Source organism: Pseudochaenichthys georgianus, unplaced genomic scaffold (genome assembly GCF_902827115.2).
Source record: "Pseudochaenichthys georgianus unplaced genomic scaffold, fPseGeo1.2 scaffold_779_arrow_ctg1, whole genome shotgun sequence".
In the NCBI taxonomy this organism is placed as follows: domain Eukaryota; kingdom Metazoa; phylum Chordata; class Actinopteri; order Perciformes; family Channichthyidae; genus Pseudochaenichthys; species Pseudochaenichthys georgianus.
Window position 1 is genome coordinate 15,001 of NW_027263327.1, and position 17,500 is coordinate 32,500.

The 17,500-nt window shown below is 49.6% G+C and overlaps 3 protein-coding genes across 3 annotated transcripts in view; all 3 read right to left on the minus strand.

The window, feature by feature from the left end:
* The window catches only part of LOC117444279 (alpha-1B adrenergic receptor-like), a 20,395-nt gene extending 11,901 nt beyond the window's left edge, over nt 1-8,494 (minus strand). The window contains 11 exon segments of the mRNA XM_071202723.1: nt 3,181-3,313; nt 3,798-4,048; nt 5,574-5,643; nt 5,645-5,701; nt 5,703-5,762; nt 5,764-5,847; nt 8,322-8,342; nt 8,344-8,373; nt 8,375-8,390; nt 8,392-8,446; nt 8,449-8,494. Of these exon segments, the coding sequence (XP_071058824.1) occupies nt 3,181-3,313; nt 3,798-4,048; nt 5,574-5,643; nt 5,645-5,701; nt 5,703-5,762; nt 5,764-5,847; nt 8,322-8,342; nt 8,344-8,373; nt 8,375-8,390; nt 8,392-8,446; nt 8,449-8,494 (823 nt within the window).
* LOC139433635 (collagen, type I, alpha 1a-like) lies at nt 5,966-8,238 on the minus strand (the record flags this gene model as incomplete). The annotated part of the gene is given in 7 exon segments (XM_071202722.1): nt 5,966-6,084; nt 6,119-6,511; nt 6,514-6,826; nt 6,829-6,972; nt 7,064-7,458; nt 7,506-8,104; nt 8,150-8,238. Coding segments are annotated over 7 exon segments (2,052 nt in total), but the record flags the coding sequence as incomplete, so codon positions are not given.
* Nucleotides 8,495-10,994: 2,500 nt separating the features above from the next.
* Nucleotides 10,995-17,500, minus strand: part of LOC117444283 (alpha-1A adrenergic receptor-like) — an 18,254-nt gene continuing 11,748 nt past the window's right edge. The window contains exons 3-8 of the mRNA XM_034079949.2: nt 16,967-17,500; nt 16,856-16,873; nt 14,229-14,480; nt 12,466-12,708; nt 11,848-11,980; nt 10,995-11,083 (exon numbers count right to left, since the gene is read on the minus strand). The exon at nt 16,967-17,500 is cut by the window's right edge and continues 894 nt beyond it. Of these exons, the coding sequence (XP_033935840.1) occupies nt 10,995-11,083; nt 11,848-11,980; nt 12,466-12,708; nt 14,229-14,480; nt 16,856-16,873; nt 16,967-17,269 (1,038 nt within the window). The 5' untranslated portion in view covers nt 17,270-17,500. The remainder of the gene's footprint in view (nt 11,084-11,847; nt 11,981-12,465; nt 12,709-14,228; nt 14,481-16,855; nt 16,874-16,966) is intronic.

The following is a 17,500-nucleotide window of genomic DNA, read 5'->3' on the forward strand; positions in this document are numbered from 1 at the left end:
ATGAGGAGCTGTGAGCTCTGAGGGCTAACAGCTAACGGCTGATGTTAGTTTTGTGGTTCGCATTGAAGATGACGTCACGGCAGTTTTACGCAGCGTCGCTCCGCCCGCCGAACAGCCGATCGCTCTGCCTATCCTGCGTTACTATAGTTACTACCCCAGTTGGTAAACTGTAATGGAAACGCAGCATAAAGTGAGCCTGGCCTACCAAGGCCTAACCTACCGTACTAGGCCGTGCTAGGTCCTGCAGTGGAAAAGCGCCAAAAGAGACTTCAAAGAGACTCACAATGACTTCAAAGAGACTCAAGGTGACTTCAAAGATGCTCAAAATTACTACAAGGAGATACAAATGACTTCAAAGAGACTCAAAGACACTTAAAAAAGACACAAAGACACTTCACAGAGACTCAAAATGACTACAAAGAGACTAAGAATGACTTCAAAAATGCTCAATATGACTTCAAAGAGATACAAAGAGAGAACCCTAACCCTGAGACTCAAAATGACTTCAAAGACACTCAAGTTGTCTGCAGACATCAAACCAGTTGCATTTCGTTTCAAAACGCTGCTGATTCACGGAGGACGCAGAGCATGACTCCGCATTAAACGTTCTTTATTGCTTTCTAAGCAGAGAGGGTTTATATCAGGTTGTTTGTTTGAGTGTTTTATTAGAGAACAGAGAGACGTTCACAGGGTGCTGCCGGATAAACACTTTATACTGAAGACATTACAAACTGTTCTGAGGAACATCTAACAACGATCGGCACGGACACATTAGGCTACTAGAACTCTACAGGGGACACAACATCACACAATGTTACTACAAAGAAACCTCACAGAGTCTATCATCTACAGCAAAGAGACTCAGAAAGACTACAAAGAGACTCAGAAAGACTACAAAGAGACTCAGAAAGACTACAAAGAGACTCAGAAAGACTTCAAAGAGACACAGAAAGACTACAAAGAGACACAGAAAGACTACAAAGAGACTCAGAAAGACTTCAAAGAGACTCAGAAAGACTACAAAGAGACTCAGAAAGACTTCAAAGAGACTCAGAAAGACTACAAAGAGACTCAGAAAGACTACAAAGAGACTCAGAAAGACTTCAAAGAGACTCAGAAAGACTACAAAGAGACTCAGGATTACTTCAAAGAGACTCAGAAGAACTTCATAGAGACTCAGAAAGACTTTAAAGAGACTCAAAAAGTCTACAAAAAGACTCAGAATGACTTCAGAGAATCAAGATTACTTCAAAGACACTCAAAATGACTACAAAGAGAGTCAGAATGACTTCAAAGAGACTCAAAATTACAACAAAGAGACTCAGAAGAACTTCATAGAGACTCAGAATGACTAGAAATACTTCAAAGAGACTCAGAATGACTTCAAAGAGACTCAGAAAGACTACAAAGAGACTCAGAATGACTAGAAAGACTTCAAAGAGACTCAGAATGACTTCAAAGAGACACGGAATGACTTCAAAGAGACTCAGAAAGACTTCAAAGAGACTCAAAATGACAACAAAGAGACTCAGAAGAACTTCATAGAGACTCAGAATGACTAGAAAGACTTCAAAGAGACTCAGAAAGACTTCAAAGAGACTCAGAATGACTTCAAAGAGACTCAGAAAGACTACAAAGAGACTCAGAAAGACTACAAAGAGACTCAGAAAGACTTCAAAGAGACTCAGAAAGACTATAAAGAGACTCAGAATGACTACAAAGAGACTCAGAATGACCACAAAGAGACTCAGAAAGACTACAAAGAGACTCAAGATTACTTCAAAGAGACTCAGAAGAACTTCATAGAGACTCAGAAAGACTTCAAAGAGACTCAAAAAGTCTACAAAAAGACTCAGAATGACTTCAGAGAATCAAGATTACTTCAAAGACACTCAAAATGACTACAAAGAGAGTCAGAATGACTTAAAAGAGACACAGAATGACTTCAAAGAGACTCAGAAAGACTTCAAAGAGACTCAAAATGACAACAAAGAGACTCAGAAGAACTTCATAGAGACTCAGAATGACTAGAAAGAGACTCAGAATGACTAGAAATACTTCAAAGAGACTCAGAATGACTTCAAAGAGACTCAGAAATACTTCAAAGAGACTCAGAATGACTTCAAAGAGACTCAGAATGACTTCAAAGAGACTCAGAATGACTCATGGGTTTTTTCCAGAGTTTCCGGACGGATCAGAGGAAACTGGATGAAAGGGATGACCGTGTTTTCAGAAGGACTTTCTCTCTGAGTAAACAGGAGGATCAGCGGCTGATATGAAACCAGAGGCATGCTGGGAGTCGGAGTCTTACTGCGTGTTTAGAGGGTTTAGACAGAAACACTAACAGCAGCCTTTTTAGGAAGCAGCGGCTTTGAGAGGAATCTGGGTCTGAGAGCAGGATCTCTGACGCTCTGCCTGCAGAAGATGAGAAGAAGACCAAACATTAACACTAGATGTATTTTAAAGAGGCCCTATTCTTCTCCTGCAGTGTGTCTATAGGTCATTGGTTCTCAACTGGTCACGCCTCAGGACTTTTTCTCTTCGTCAATAAATAAAGACCACATACATCTATTATTAGCCGACATATGTAAAAAACTAAATGCAACATTTTAGTTTTTGACTTTGTTCTGAACCTGCTGCTCCTCACAGAGAGAAGAGCGAAGAGGAGAGGGTCTGTGGGTGAGGGGAGATAGCCCGCATTGCTCTGTGAGCTGTGAGTCATCGGACCGGGGCTCGCATTTCATTATGTGTTCTGTTCTATCTGAAGTCGTACCCATGGATGTATAAAGAATAGTTCTACTGCAAAGTTATTCTCCGTGGGACAACAACACCATGCCGTTATCTTGATTCTGATTGGCCAGAAGGCTCGACAAAGCGTCAGCAAAGATGTTTTATTGAGAAGATGACCACTACGTGACAGAAGTTTTCAAAACCGTTTCTAGTCTCCGGGATTTCCAGACAAGAGGCTTCAATTCCGGCCTTAAAATAAAAGTCGGACTTTCTTTTAGCTCATTTCAGTTTTCACTCGCACTGCGACCAACTCAAAAGGGGTCCGCGACCCAAACGTGGGGCCCAGCAGTTGGGAACCACTGCTATAGGTGTTAGTGCATGTTAATGGTCTGCAGAGGATAACATCCAGGAATCATTCATGCATCATTAGGAATGTAAGAGTGCTGGTACCGAGGGGCAGGGCGAGGAAGAAGGGCAGCCAGCAGAGGACGAACATCCCCACCACCACGCCCAGCGTCTTCGCCGCCTTCTTCTCTCTGGAGAACTTCATCAGTTTGAGGCTCAGAGCGCTGCGACCCGGATCCTGGGAATCATGGACATAGCGTCAGGTTCTGGAAGTCACGAGTTCATCTTTTAGTTTTCACACAAAGCCTCCATGAAGACTGAGCTGTCTGCAGTGCCACGTGTGCGTGGGGTCCGAAGGTACATGCGTGTGTGTCTGACAGCGTGAGACCCAATGGTGGAGTTCTAAAGGTGTATGAATACTCTCTTCTCCTGTGGAACCAGAACCAGGTGTATCACCAGGTGGGGGACCCGTACGAGGAACTTGACTTGGTGTCATGGTGCAGACATTAAAGGAAAACCAAAATGAAAAACACAGATATAAAACAATTTTAAGAAAACTATAAAAACATAAAAGATATTTATATATATAATAGAACATGTAGTGAAATATAGAAACTGGAGGTTCTCGGCCCATTGGAAGAAGGTCTTTCCGCCTCTCATATTTAAACTGTGTCTGTGCGTTCATGCGTTGCTGTGGTGCTGGTGCTGTGAGTGTTAGGCACCTGGTTCTGGCTCTGGTTCTGGCTCTGGTTCTGGCTCCTGCAGTGGATCCTCAGCGTGAGTTCCTGAGAGCCCGCCTGGCGCTCCTGCATCACGCCGGCCTCCAGGTTCCGGGTGGTGCGCTTGGCCACCACGTAGACCCGGAAGTACATGAAGAGGATGATGAAGAGCGGGAAGTAGAAGGACCCGAGCGAGGAGAACAGAGCGTAGAACGGTTCCTCCGTGATGAGACACACCGAGGAGTCCTGAGGAGGAGCAGCAGGGTCAGGGGTCAACTCAGGGTCAGGGGTCAACTCAGGGTCAGGGGTCAACTCAGGGTCAGGGGTCAACTCAGGGTCAGGGGTCAACTCAGGGTCAGGGGTCAACTCAGGGTCAACTCAGGGTCAACTCAGGGTCAGGGGTCAACTCAGGGTCAACTTAGGGGTCAACTCAGGGTCAACTCAGGGGTCAACTCAGGGTCAGGGGTCAACTCAGGGTCAGGGGTCAACTCATGGTCAACTCAGGGTCAACTCAGGGGTCAACTCAGGGTCAACTCAGGGTCAACTCAGGGGTCAACTCAGGGTCAACTCAGGGTCAACTCAGGGGTAAACTCAGGGGTCAACTCAGGGTCAACTCAGGGTCAACTCAGGGTCAACTCAGGGTCAACTCAGGGGTCAACTCAGGGTCAACTCAGGGTCAACTCGGGTCAACTCAGGGTCAACTCAGGGTCAACTCAGAGTCAACTCAGGGTCAACTCAGGGTCAACTCAGGGTCAACTCAGGGGTCAACTCAGGGTCAACTCAGGGTCAACTCAGGGGTCAACTCAGGGTCAACTCAGGGTCAACTCAGAGTCAACTCAGGGTCAACTCAGGGGCTTCAGCGGTGCACTGTTAGAATAATCTCACTGGTCCCCGGCTTGAGCTTCATTCTCAGGATGTATTTCTGATCCTCTCACGAATGGAAGCACACAGAGTCACAACATGGAGGAATCCCGGTTCTTCTCGTAATCAGACATCCTGTCATCACGTACAAGATACTGAGTTTACTTTCAAAATGTTGGCAATTTTCACAAAATTCTGACTTTTTCTCAAAAATCTGAATTTTTCTCCAAAATTCTCACTTTTCCCTCAAAATCTAAAAATTCTGACTTTTTCTAAAATCTTAAACATGAGAACTCTCCTGGTCCCCGGCTCGAGCTTCACCTCAGGGTCCATGTGTCTGGGGTCCTCTCCAGAGGGAAGGAGTCATCACATACAGAGACTAGTTCCTGAGCAGTGTCCTTCACATGGAAGGAGTCATCACATACAGAGTCTAGTTCCTGAGCAGTGTCCTTCCCATGGAAGGAGTCATCACATACAGAGACTAGTTCCTGAGCAGTGGTCCTTCACATGGAAGGAGTCATCACATACAGAGACTAGTTCCTGAGCAGTGTCCTTCACATGGAAGGAGTCATCACATACAGAGACTAGTTCCTGAGCAGTGTCCTTCACATGCTGATATCAAGAGAGGGAGTCACACAGTCACACGATGGAGGAACAGAAAGCAGTATCAATGTTTACTTCAGATCAGCTCCACGTCAGAAATGAGCATGCTTGATGCCTCTCTCCATAGAAGCTGAGTCATCATGTTCATCACAGAGCTATCATCTGCCTCAAGCAGTCCTGATGTTCTTCTATCTCACATCCTGTCATGTTCACAGCTGCAGCTGATACCCTTGTTAGCATGCTACTCTCACGTTGGAGGAGGACACTCAGGATTTTCACAACGTGCATGCTGGGTAATGTTTGTACCTGTGCGGGCGGCTTGCTTCCAGCCGAACAGCGGTCCCACGGAGATGACGGCGGCGAGGATCCAGACTCCCAGCAATGCCGAGCAGCGCCCTGGTCTCTGTGACGATGCAGCGGTACCGCAGCGGGCGAGAGACCCCCCACGAAGCGGTCGATGGAGATCAGGCACAGAGACAAGATGGAGGCCGAGCAGCAGAGAACGGTCCAGAGCGGCCCAAACATCGCAGAAAACACGACCGAACACCCAGTGGTCCAGGATCTGTGAGAGGAAGCACACCTGAAGCACCTGGAGCACCTGAAGCACCTGAAGCTGAAGCACCTGAAGCACCTGAAGCACCTGAAGCACCTGAAGCACCTGAAACACCTGAAGCTGAAGCACCTGAAACACCTGAAACACCTGAAGCACCTGGAGCACCTGAAGCACCTGGAGCACCTGAAGCACCTGAAGCACCTGGAGCACCTGAAGCACCTGGAGCACCTGAAACACCTGAAACACCTGAAGCACCTGGAGCACCTGAAGCACCTGAAGCTGAAGCACCTGAAGCACCCTGAAGCACCTGAAGCACCTGAAACACCTGAAGCACCTGGAGCACCTGAAGCACCTGAAGCACCTGGAGCACCTGGAGCACCCGAAGCACCTGAAGCACCTGAAGCACCTGAAGCACCTGGAGCACCTGGAGCACCCGAAGCACCTGAAGCACCTGAAGCACCTGAAGCACCTGGAGCACCCGAAGCACCTGAAGCACCTGAAGCACCTGAAGCACCTGAAGCACCTGGAGCACCTGAAGCTGAAGCACCTGAAACACCTGAAGCACCTGGAGCACCTGAAGCACCTGGAGCACCTGAAGCACCTGAAGCACCTGAAGCACCTGAAGCACCTGAAGCACCTGGAGCACCCGAAGCACCTGAAGCACCTGAAGCACCTGAAGGACCTGAAACACCTGAAACACACCTGAAGCACCTGAAGCACCTGAAGGACCTGAAGCACCTGAAGCACCTGAAGCTGAAGCACCTGGAGCACCTGAAGCACCTGAAGCTGAAGCACCTGAAGCACCTGAAGCTGAAGCACCTGAAGCACCTGAAGCACCTGAAGCTGAAGCACCTGAAGCACCTGAAGCACCTGAAACACCTGAAGCACCTGGAGCACCTGAAGCACCTGAAGCACCTGAAGCACCTGAAGCACCTGAAACACCTGAAGCACCTGGAGCACCCGAAGCACCTGAAGCACCTGAAGCACCTGAAGGACCTGAAGGACCTGAAACACCTGAAACACACCTGAAGCACCTGAAGGACCTGAAGCACCTGAAGCACCTGAAGCTGAAGCACCTGGAGCACCTGAAGCACCTGAAAGCTGAAGCACCTGAAGCACCTGAAGCACCTGAAGCTGAAGCACCTGAAGCACCTGAAGCACCTGAAGCACCCGAAGCACCCGAAGCACCCGAAGCACCCGAAGGACCCGAAGCACCTGACACACCTGAAGCACCTGGAGCACCTGGAGGCACCTGAAGCACCTGAAGCACCCGAAGCACCTGAAGCACCTGAAACACCTGGAGCACCTGAAACACCTGAAGCACCTGAAGCACCTGAAGCACCTGAAGCTGAAGCACCCGAAGCACCCGAATCACCCGAAGGACCCGAAGCACCCGAACACCCGAAGCACCTGAAGCACCTGAAACACCTGAAGCACCTGAAGCACCCGAAGCACCCGAAGCACCCGAAGGACCCGAAGCACCTGAAGCACCTGAAACACCTGAAGCACCTGAAGCACCTGAAGCACCTGAAACACCTGAAGCACCTGAAGCTGAAGCACCTGAAACACCTGAAGCACCTGGAGCACCTGAAGCACCTGAAGCACCTGAAACACCTGGAGCACCTGAAGCTGAAGCACCTGAAGCACCTGAAGCACCTGAAACACCTGAAGCACCTGAAGCACACCTGAAGCACCTGAAGCACCTGAAGCACCTGAAGCACCTGGAGCACCTGAAGCACCTGAAGCACCTGAAGCACCTGAAACACCTGAAGCACCTGGAGCACCCGAAGCACCTGAAGCACCCGAAGCACCCGAAGGACCTGAAGGACCTGAAACACCTGAAGCACCTGAAGCACCTGGAGCACCCGAAGCACCCGAAGCACCCGAAGCACCTGGAGCACCTGAAGCACCTGAAGCACCTGAAGCACCTGAAACACCTGAAGCACCTGGAGCACCCGAAGCACCTGAAGCACCCGAAGCACCTGAAGGACCTGAAGCACCTGAAACACCTGAAGCACCTGAAGCACCTGAAGCACCTGAAGCTGAAGCACCTGAAGCACCTGAAAGCACCTGAAGCACCCGAAGCACCCGAAGGACCCGAAGCACCCGAAGCAACCCGAGCACCCGAAGCACCCGAAGCACCCGAAGCACCCGAAGCACCCGAAGCACCCGAAGCACCTGAAGCACCTGAAGCAACTGAAGCACCTGAAGCACCTGAAGCACTGAAGCACCTGAAGCACCTGAAGCAACTGAAGCACTGAAGCACCTGAAGCACCTGAAGCACCTGAAGCACCTGAAGCACCTGGAGCACCTGAAGCACTGAAGCACCTAGGAGCACCTGAGCACCTGAAGCACCTGAAGCACCTGAAACACCTGAAGCAGCTGAAGGACCTGAAACAGGTGTACACAGGTACCACAGGCACACATATTTGTATTTGATGTAATACTTGTACTCTAGAGACGTCCTGGCGGTGCGTTCACTGACCTCCAGAGAGGCGACACCGGCAGACGGTGCTGCCCAGCAGCAGGTCCAGCGAGGGCCAGGTTGATGATGAAGTAGTTTGGTCGGGGTCCGCAGGTCTGTTACAGACCACCGCCAGGATCACCAGGATGTTCCCCACGATGGCAAACAGATGAAGGAGCCCAGAACCAGACCCACCAGAACCGCCCGCACCAGAACCATAGGGGGGTCCAGAGGGGGTCCGAGGACGAGTATCGGCTAAGCTAACGTTATATATGCTCCGACCGTCCCACACTCACACAACGGCCTACACATAAATAAACCAGCGACTGTATTCTCCATGACACAGAGTCTGTGGTTTGGACTTGTTTAACTTCTGACTAGTTTCTGAACAGTTATGAGGAGCTGTGAGCTCTGAGGGCTAACAGCTAACGGCTGATGTTAGTTTTGTGGTTCGCATTGAAGATGACGTCACGGCAGTTTTACGCAGCGTCGCTCCGCCCGCCGAACAGCCGATCGCTCTGCCTATCCTGCGTTACTATAGTTACTACCCCAGTTGGTAAACTGTAATGGAAACGCAGCATAAAGTGAGCCTGGCCTACCAAGGCCTAACCTACCGTACTAGGCCGTGCTAGGTCCTGCAGTGGAAAAGCGCCAAAGAGACTTCAAAGAGACTCACAATGACTTCAAAGAGACTCAAGGTGACTTCAAAGATGCTCAAAATTACTACAAGGAGATACAAATGACTTCAAAGAGACTCAAAGACACTTAAAAAAAACAAAGACACTTCACAGAGACTCAAAATGACTACAAAGAGACTAAGAATGACTTCAAAAATGCTCAATATGACTTCAAAGAGATACAAAGAGAGAACCCTAACCCTGAGACTCAAAATGACTTCAAAGACACTCAAGTTGTCTGCAGACATCAAACCAGTTGCATTTCGTTTCAAAACGCTGCTGATTCACGGAGGACGCAGAGCATGACTCCGCATTAAACGTTCTTTATTGCTTTCTAAGCAGAGAGGGTTTTATCAGGTTGTTTGTTTGAGTGTTTTATTAGAGAACAGAGAGACGTTCACAGGGTGCTGCCGGATAAACACTTTATACTGAAGACATTACAAACTGTTCTGAGGAACATCTAACAACGATCGGCACGGACACATTAGGCTACTAGAACTCTACAGGGGACACACATCACACAATGTTACTACAAAGAAACCTCACAGAGTCTATCATCTACAGCAAAGAGACTCAGTAAGACTACAAAGAGACTCAGAAAGACTACAAAGAGACTCAGAAAGACTACAAAGAGACACAGAAAGACCACAAAGAGACACAGAAAGACTACAAAGAGACACAGAAAGACTACAAAGAGACACAGAAAGACCACAAAGAGACACAGAAAGACTACAAAGAGACACAGAAAGACCACAAAGAGACACAGAAAGACTACAAAGAGACACAGAAAGACTACAAAGAGACACAGAAAGACTACAAAGAGACACAAAACTACAAAGAGACACAGGATTACTTCAAAGAGACTCAGAAGAACTTCATAGAGACTCAGAAAGACTTTAAAGAGACTCAAAAAGTCTACAAAAAGACTCAGAATGACTTCAGAGAATCAAGATTACTTCAAAGACACTCAAAATGACTACAAAGAGAGTCAGAATGACTTCAAAGAGACTCAAAATTACAACAAAGAGACTCAGAAGAACTTCATAGAGACTCAGAATGACTAGAAATACTTCAAAGACTCAGAATGACTTCAAAGAGACTCAGAAAGACTACAAAGAGACTCAGAATGACTAGAAAGACTTCAAAGAGACTCAGAATGACTTCAAAGACACGGAATGACTTCAAAGAGACTCAGAAAGACTTCAAAGAGACTCAAAATGACAACAAAGAGACTCAGAAGAACTTCATAGAGACTCAGAATGACTAGAAAGACTTCAAAGAGACTCAGAAAGACTTCAAAGAGACTCAGAATGACTTCAAAGAGACTCAGAAAGACTACAAAGAGACTCAGAAAGACTACAAAGAGACTCAGAAAGACTTCAAAGAGACTCAGAAAGACTATAAAGAGACTCAGAATGACTACAAAGAGACTCAGAATGACCACAAAGAGACTCAGAAAGACTACAAAGAGACTCAAGATTACTTCAAAGAGACTCAGAAGAACTTCATAGAGACTCAGAAAGACTTCAAAGAGACTCAAAAAGTCTACAAAAAGACTCAGAATGACTTCAGAGAATCAAGATTACTTCAAAGACACTCAAAATGACTACAAAGAGTCAGAATGACTTAATAGAGACACAGAATGACTACACAGAGACTCAGAAAGACTTCAAAGAGACTCAAAATGACAACAAAGAGACTCAGAAGAACTTCATAGAGACTCAGAATGACTAGAAAGAGACTCAGAATGACTAGAAATACTTCAAAGAGACTCAAAATGACTTCAAAGAAACACACACATACTTCAAAGAGACTTCAGTGAGACACAAAATGACTTCAAAGAGACTCAAAATGACTTCAAGAGACTCAGAATGACTCATGGGTTTTTTCCAGAGTTTCCGGACGGATCAGAGGAAACTGGATGAAAGGGATGACCGTGTTTTCAGAAGGACTTTCTCTCTGAGTAAACAGGAGGATCAGCGGCCTGATATGAAACCAGAGGCATGCTGGGAGTCGGAGTCTTACTGCGTGTTTAGAGGGGTTTAGACAGAAACACTAACAGCAGCCTTTTTAGGAAGCAGCGGCTTTGAGAGGGAATCTGGGTCTGAGAGCAGGATCTCTGACGCTCTGCCTGCAGAAGATGAGAAGAAGACCAAACATTAACACTAGATGTATTTTAAAGAGGCCCTATTCTTCTCCTGCAGTGTGGTCTATAGGTCATTGGTTCTCAACTGGTCACGCCTCAGGACTTTTTCTCTTCGTCAATAAATAAAGACCACATACATCTATTATTAGCCGACATATGTAAAAAACTAAATGCAACATTTTAGTTTTTGACTTTGTTCTGAACCTGCTGCTCCTCACAGAGAGAAGAGCGAAGAGGAGAGGGTCTGTGGGTGAGGGGAGATAGCCCGCATTGCTCTGTGAGCTGTGAGTCATCGGACCGGGGCTCGCATTTCATTATGTGTTCTGTTCTATCTGAAGTCGTACCCATGGATGTATAAAGAATAGTTCTACTGCAAAGTTATTCTCCGTGGACAACAACACCATGCCGTTATCTTGATTCTGATTGGCCAGAAGGCTCGACAAAGCGTCAGCAAAGATGTTTATTGAGAAGATGACCACTACGTGACAGAAGTTTTCAAAACCGTTTCTAGTCTCCGGGATTTCCAGACAAGAGGCTTCAATTCCGGCCTTAAAATAAAAGTCGGACTTTCTTTTAGCTCATTTCAGTTTTCACTCGCACTGCGACCAACTCAAAAGGGGTCCGCGACCCAAACGTGGGGCCCAGCAGTTGGGAACCACTGCTATAGGTGTTAGTGCATGTTAATGGTCTGCAGAGGATAACATCCAGGAATCATTCATGCATCATTAGGAATGTAAGAGTGCTGGTACCGAGGGGCAGGGCGAGGAAGAAGGGCAGCCAGCAGAGGACGAACATCCCCACCACCACGCCCAGCGTCTTCGCCGCCTTCTTCTCTCTGGAGAACTTCATCAGTTTGAGGCTCAGAGCGCTGCGACCCGGATCCTGGGAATCATGGACATAGCGTCAGGTTCTGGAAGTCACGAGTTCATCTTTTAGTTTTCACACAAAGCCTCCATGAAGACTGAGCTGTCTGCAGTGCCACGTGTGCGTGGGGTCCGAAGGTACATGCGTGTGTGTCTGACAGCGTGAGACCCAATGGTGGAGTTCTAAAGGTGTATGAATACTCTCTTCTCCTGTGGAACCAGAACCAGGTGTATCACCAGGTGGGGGACCCCGTACGAGGAACTTGACTTGGTGTCATGGTGCAGACATTAAAGGAAAACCAAAATGAAAAACACAGATATAAAACAATTTTAAGAAAACTATAAAAACATAAAAGATATTTATATATATAATAGAACATGTAGTGAAATATAGAAACTGGAGGTTCTCGGCCCATTGGAAGAAGGTCTTTCCGCCTCTCATATTTAAACTGTGTCTGTGCGTTCATGCGTTGCTGTGGTGCTGGTGCTGTGAGTGTTAGGCACCTGGTTCTGGCTCTGGTTCTGGCTCTGGTTCTGGCTCCTGCAGTGGATCCTCAGCGTGAGTTCCTGAGAGCCCGCCTGGCGCTCCTGCATCACGCCGGCCTCCAGGTTCCGGGTGGTGCGCTTGGCCACCACGTAGACCCGGAAGTACATGAAGAGGATGATGAAGAGCGGGAAGTAGAAGGACCCGAGCGAGGAGAACAGAGCGTAGAACGGTTCCTCCGTGATGAGACACACCGAGGAGTCCTGAGGAGGAGCAGCAGGGTCAGGGGTCAACTCAGGGTCAGGGGTCAACTCAGGGTCAGGGGTCAACTCAGGGTCAGGGGTCAACTCAGGGTCAGGGGTCAACTCAGGGTCAGGGGTCAACTCAGGGTCAACTCAGGGTCAACTCAGGGTCAGGGGTCAACTCAGGGTCAACTTAGGGGTCAACTCAGGGTCAACTCAGGGGTCAACTCAGGGTCAGGGGTCAACTCAGGGTCAGGGGTCAACTCATGGTCAACTCAGGGTCAACTCAGGGGTCAACTCAGGGTCAACTCAGGGTCAACTCAGGGGTCAACTCAGGGTCAACTCAGGGTCAACTCAGGGGTAAACTCAGGGGTCAACTCAGGGTCAACTCAGGGTCAACTCAGGGTCAACTCAGGGTCAACTCAGGGGTCAACTCAGGGTCAACTCAGGGTCAACTCGGGTCAACTCAGGGTCAACTCAGGGTCAACTCAGAGTCAACTCAGGGTCAACTCAGGGTCAACTCAGGGTCAACTCAGGGGTCAACTCAGGGTCAACTCAGGGTCAACTCAGGGGTCAACTCAGGGTCAACTCAGGGTCAACTCAGAGTCAACTCAGGGTCAACTCAGGGGCTTCAGCGGTGCACTGTTAGAATAATCTCACTGGTCCCCGGCTTGAGCTTCATTCTCAGGATGTATTTCTGATCCTCTCACGAATGGAAGCACACAGAGTCACAACATGGAGGAATCCCGGTTCTTCTCGTAATCAGACATCCTGTCATCACGTACAAGATACTGAGTTTACTTTCAAAATGTTGGCAATTTTCACAAAATTCTGACTTTTTCTCAAAAATCTGAATTTTTCTCCAAAATTCTCACTTTTCCCTCAAAATCTAAAAATTCTGACTTTTTCTAAAATCTTAAACATGAGAACTCTCCTGGTCCCCGGCTCGAGCTTCACCTCAGGGTCCATGTGTCTGGGATCCTCTCCAGAGGGAAGGAGTCATCACAAACAGAGACTAGTTCCTGAGCAGTGTCCTTCACATGGAAGGAGTCATCACATACAGAGTCTAGTTCCTGAGCAGTGTCCTTCCCATGGAAGGAGTCATCACATACAGAGACTAGTTCCTGAGCAGTGTCCTTCACATGGAAGGAGTCATCACATACAGAGACTAGTTCCTGAGCAGTGTCCTTCCCATGGAAGGAGTCATCACATACAGAGACTAGTTCCTGAGCAGTGTCCTTCACATGCTGATATCAAGAGAGGGAGTCACACAGTCTCAAGATGGAGGAACAGAAAGCAGTATCAATGTTTACTTCAGATCAGCTCCACGTCAGAAATGAGCATGCTTGATGCCTCTCTCCATAGAAGCTGAGTCATCATTAACCACAGAGCTATCATCTGCCTCAAGCAGTCCTGATGTTCTTCTATCTCACATCCTGTCATGCTCACAGCTGCAGCTGATACCTTTGTAGCATGCTACTCTCACGTTGGAGGAGGACACTCAGGATTTTCACAACGTGCATGCTGGGTAATGTTTGTACCTGTGCGGGCGGCTGCTTCCAGCCGAACAGCGGTCCCACGGAGATGACGGCGGCGAGGATCCAGACTCCCAGCATGCCGAGCAGCGCCCTGGTCTCTGTGACGATGCAGCGGTACCGCAGCGGGCGAGAGACCCCCACGAAGCGGTCGATGGAGATCAGGCACAGAGACAAGATGGAGGCCGAGCAGCAGAGAACGTCCAGAGCGGCCCAAACATCGCAGAAAACACGACCGAACACCCAGTGGTCCAGGATCTGTGAGAGGAAGCACACCTGAAGCACCTGGAGCACCTGAAGCACCTGAAGCTGAAGCACCTGAAGCACCTGAAGCACCTGAAGCACCTGAAGCACCTGAAACACCTGAAGCTGAAGCACCTGAAACACCTGAAACACCTGAAGCACCTGGAGCACCTGAAGCACCTGGAGCACCTGAAGCACCTGAAGCACCTGGAGCACCTGAAGCACCTGGAGCACCTGAAACACCTGAAACACCTGAAGCACCTGGAGCACCTGAAGCACCTGAAGCTGAAGCACCTGAAGCACCTGAAGCACCTGAAGCACCTGAAACACCTGAAGCACCTGGAGCACCTGAAGCACCTGAAGCACCTGGAGCACCTGGAGCACCCGAAGCACCTGAAGCACCTGAAGCAACTGAAGCACCTGGAGCACCTGGAGCACCCGAAGCACCTGAAGCACCTGAAGCACCTGAAGCACCTGGAGCACCCGAAGCACCTGAAGCACCTGAAGCACCTGAAGCACCTGAAGCACCTGGAGCACCTGAAGCTGAAGCACCTGAAACACCTGAAGCACCTGGAGCACCTGAAGCACCTGGAGCACCTGAAGCACCTGAAGCACCTGAAGCACCTGAAACACCTGAAGCACCTGGAGCACCCGAAGCACCTGAAGCACCTGAAGCACCTGAAGGACCTGAAACACCTGAAACACACCTGAAGCACCTGAAGCACCTGAAGGACCTGAAGCACCTGAAGCACCTGAAGCTGAAGCACCTGGAGCACCTGAAGCACCTGAAGCTGAAGCACCTGAAGCACCTGAAGCTGAAGCACCTGAAGCACCTGAAGCACCTGAAGCTGAAGCACCTGAAGCACCTGAAGCACCTGAAACACCTGAAGCACCTGGAGCACCTGAAGCACCTGAAGCACCTGAAGCACCTGAAGCACCTGAAACACCTGAAGCACCTGGAGCACCCGAAGCACCTGAAGCACCTGAAGCACCTGAAGGACCTGAAGGACCTGAAACACCTGAAACACACCTGAAGCACCTGAAGGACCTGAAGCACCTGAAGCACCTGAAGCTGAAGCACCTGGAGCACCTGAAGCACCTGAAGCTGAAGCACCTGAAGCACCTGAAGCACCTGAAGCTGAAGCACCTGAAGCACCTGAAGCACCTGAAGCACCCGAAGCACCCGAAGCACCCGAAGCACCCGAAGGACCCGAAGCACCTGACACACCTGAAGCACCTGGAGCACCTGGAGCACCTGAAGCACCTGAAGCACCCGAAGCACCTGAAGCACCTGAAACACCTGGAGCACCTGAAACACCTGAAGCACCTGAAGCACCTGAAGCACCTGAAGCTGAAGCACCCGAAGCACCCGAATCACCCGAAGGACCCGAAGCACCCGAAACACCCGAAGCACCTGAAGCACCTGAAACACCTGAAACACCTGAAGCACCCGAAGCACCCGAAGCACCCGAAGGACCCGAAGCACCTGAAGCACCTGAAACACCTGAAGCACCTGAAGCACCTGAAGCACCTGAAACACCTGAAGCACCTGAAGCTGAAGCACCTGAAACACCTGAAGCACCTGGAGCACCTGAAGCACCTGAAGCACCTGAAACACCTGGAGCACCTGAAGCTGAAGCACCTGAAGCACCTGAAGCACCTGAAACACCTGAAGCACCTGAAGCACACCTGAAGCACCTGAAGCACCTGAAGCACCTGAAGCACCTGGAGCACCTGAAGCACCTGAAGCACCTGAAGCACCTGAAACACCTGAAGCACCTGGAGCACCCGAAGCACCTGAAGCACCCGAAGCACCCGAAGGACCTGAAGGACCTGAAACACCTGAAGCACCTGAAGCACCTGGAGCACCCGAAGCACCCGAAGCACCCGAAGCACCTGGAGCACCTGAAGCACCTGAAGCACCTGAAGCACCTGAAACACCTGAAGCACCTGGAGCACCCGAAGCACCTGAAGCACCCGAAGCACCTGAAGGACCTGAAGCACCTGAAACACCTGAAGCACCTGAAGCACCTGAAGCACCTGAAGCTGAAGCACCTGAAGCACCTGAAGCACCTGAAGCACCCGAAGCACCCGAAGGACCCGAAGCACCCGAAGCACCCGAAACACCCGAAGCACCCGAAGCACCCGAAGCACCCGAAGCACCCGAAGCACCCGAAGCACCCGAAGCACCTGAAGCACCTGAAGCAACTGAAGCACCTGAAGCACCTGAAGCACCTGAAGCACCTGAAGCACCTGAAGCAACTGAAGCACCTGAAGCACCTGAAGCACCTGAAGCACCTGAAGCACCTGAAGCACCTGGAGCACCTGAAGCACCTGAAGCACCTGGAGCACCTGAAGCACCTGAAGCACCTGAAGCACCTGAAACACACCTGAAGCAGCTGAAGGACCTGAAACAGGTGTACACAGGTACACAGGCACACATATTTGTATTTGATGTAATACTTGTACTCTAGAGACGTCCTGGCGGTGCGTTCACTGACCTCCAGAGAGGCGGACACCGGCAGCACGGTGCTGCCCAGCAGCAGGTCAGCGAGGGCCAGGTTGATGATGAAGTAGTTGGTCGGGGTCCGCAGCTGTCTGTTACAGACCACCGCCAGGATCACCAGGATGTTCCCCACGATGGCAAACAGGATGAAGGAGCCCAGAACCAGACCCACCAGAACCGCCCGCACCAGAACCAGAGGGGGGTCCAGAGGGGGGTCCGAGGACGAGTTAGTGCCCAGGAGAGGAGCCTCAATCCCGGGCTGGAGCTCAGAGGAGGAGCCGTTAGTCCACATACTCATGGGGGGTCTTCAGAGGGTTAATGTGGATCCAGAGCAGCAGGGGGTCCTTTTCAGAGTTAATGTCGGATCAGAACCAGAACCAGGTTTATCATCAAATGGGTCGACACGTAAGAGGAATTGACTTGGTGTCGTGGTGCTTCAGAGGATCTTCAGAGTTAGTGTGGATCCAGAGGGTCTTCAGAGGGTCTTCAGAGTTAGTGTGGATCCAGAGGGTCTTCAGAGGGTCTTCAG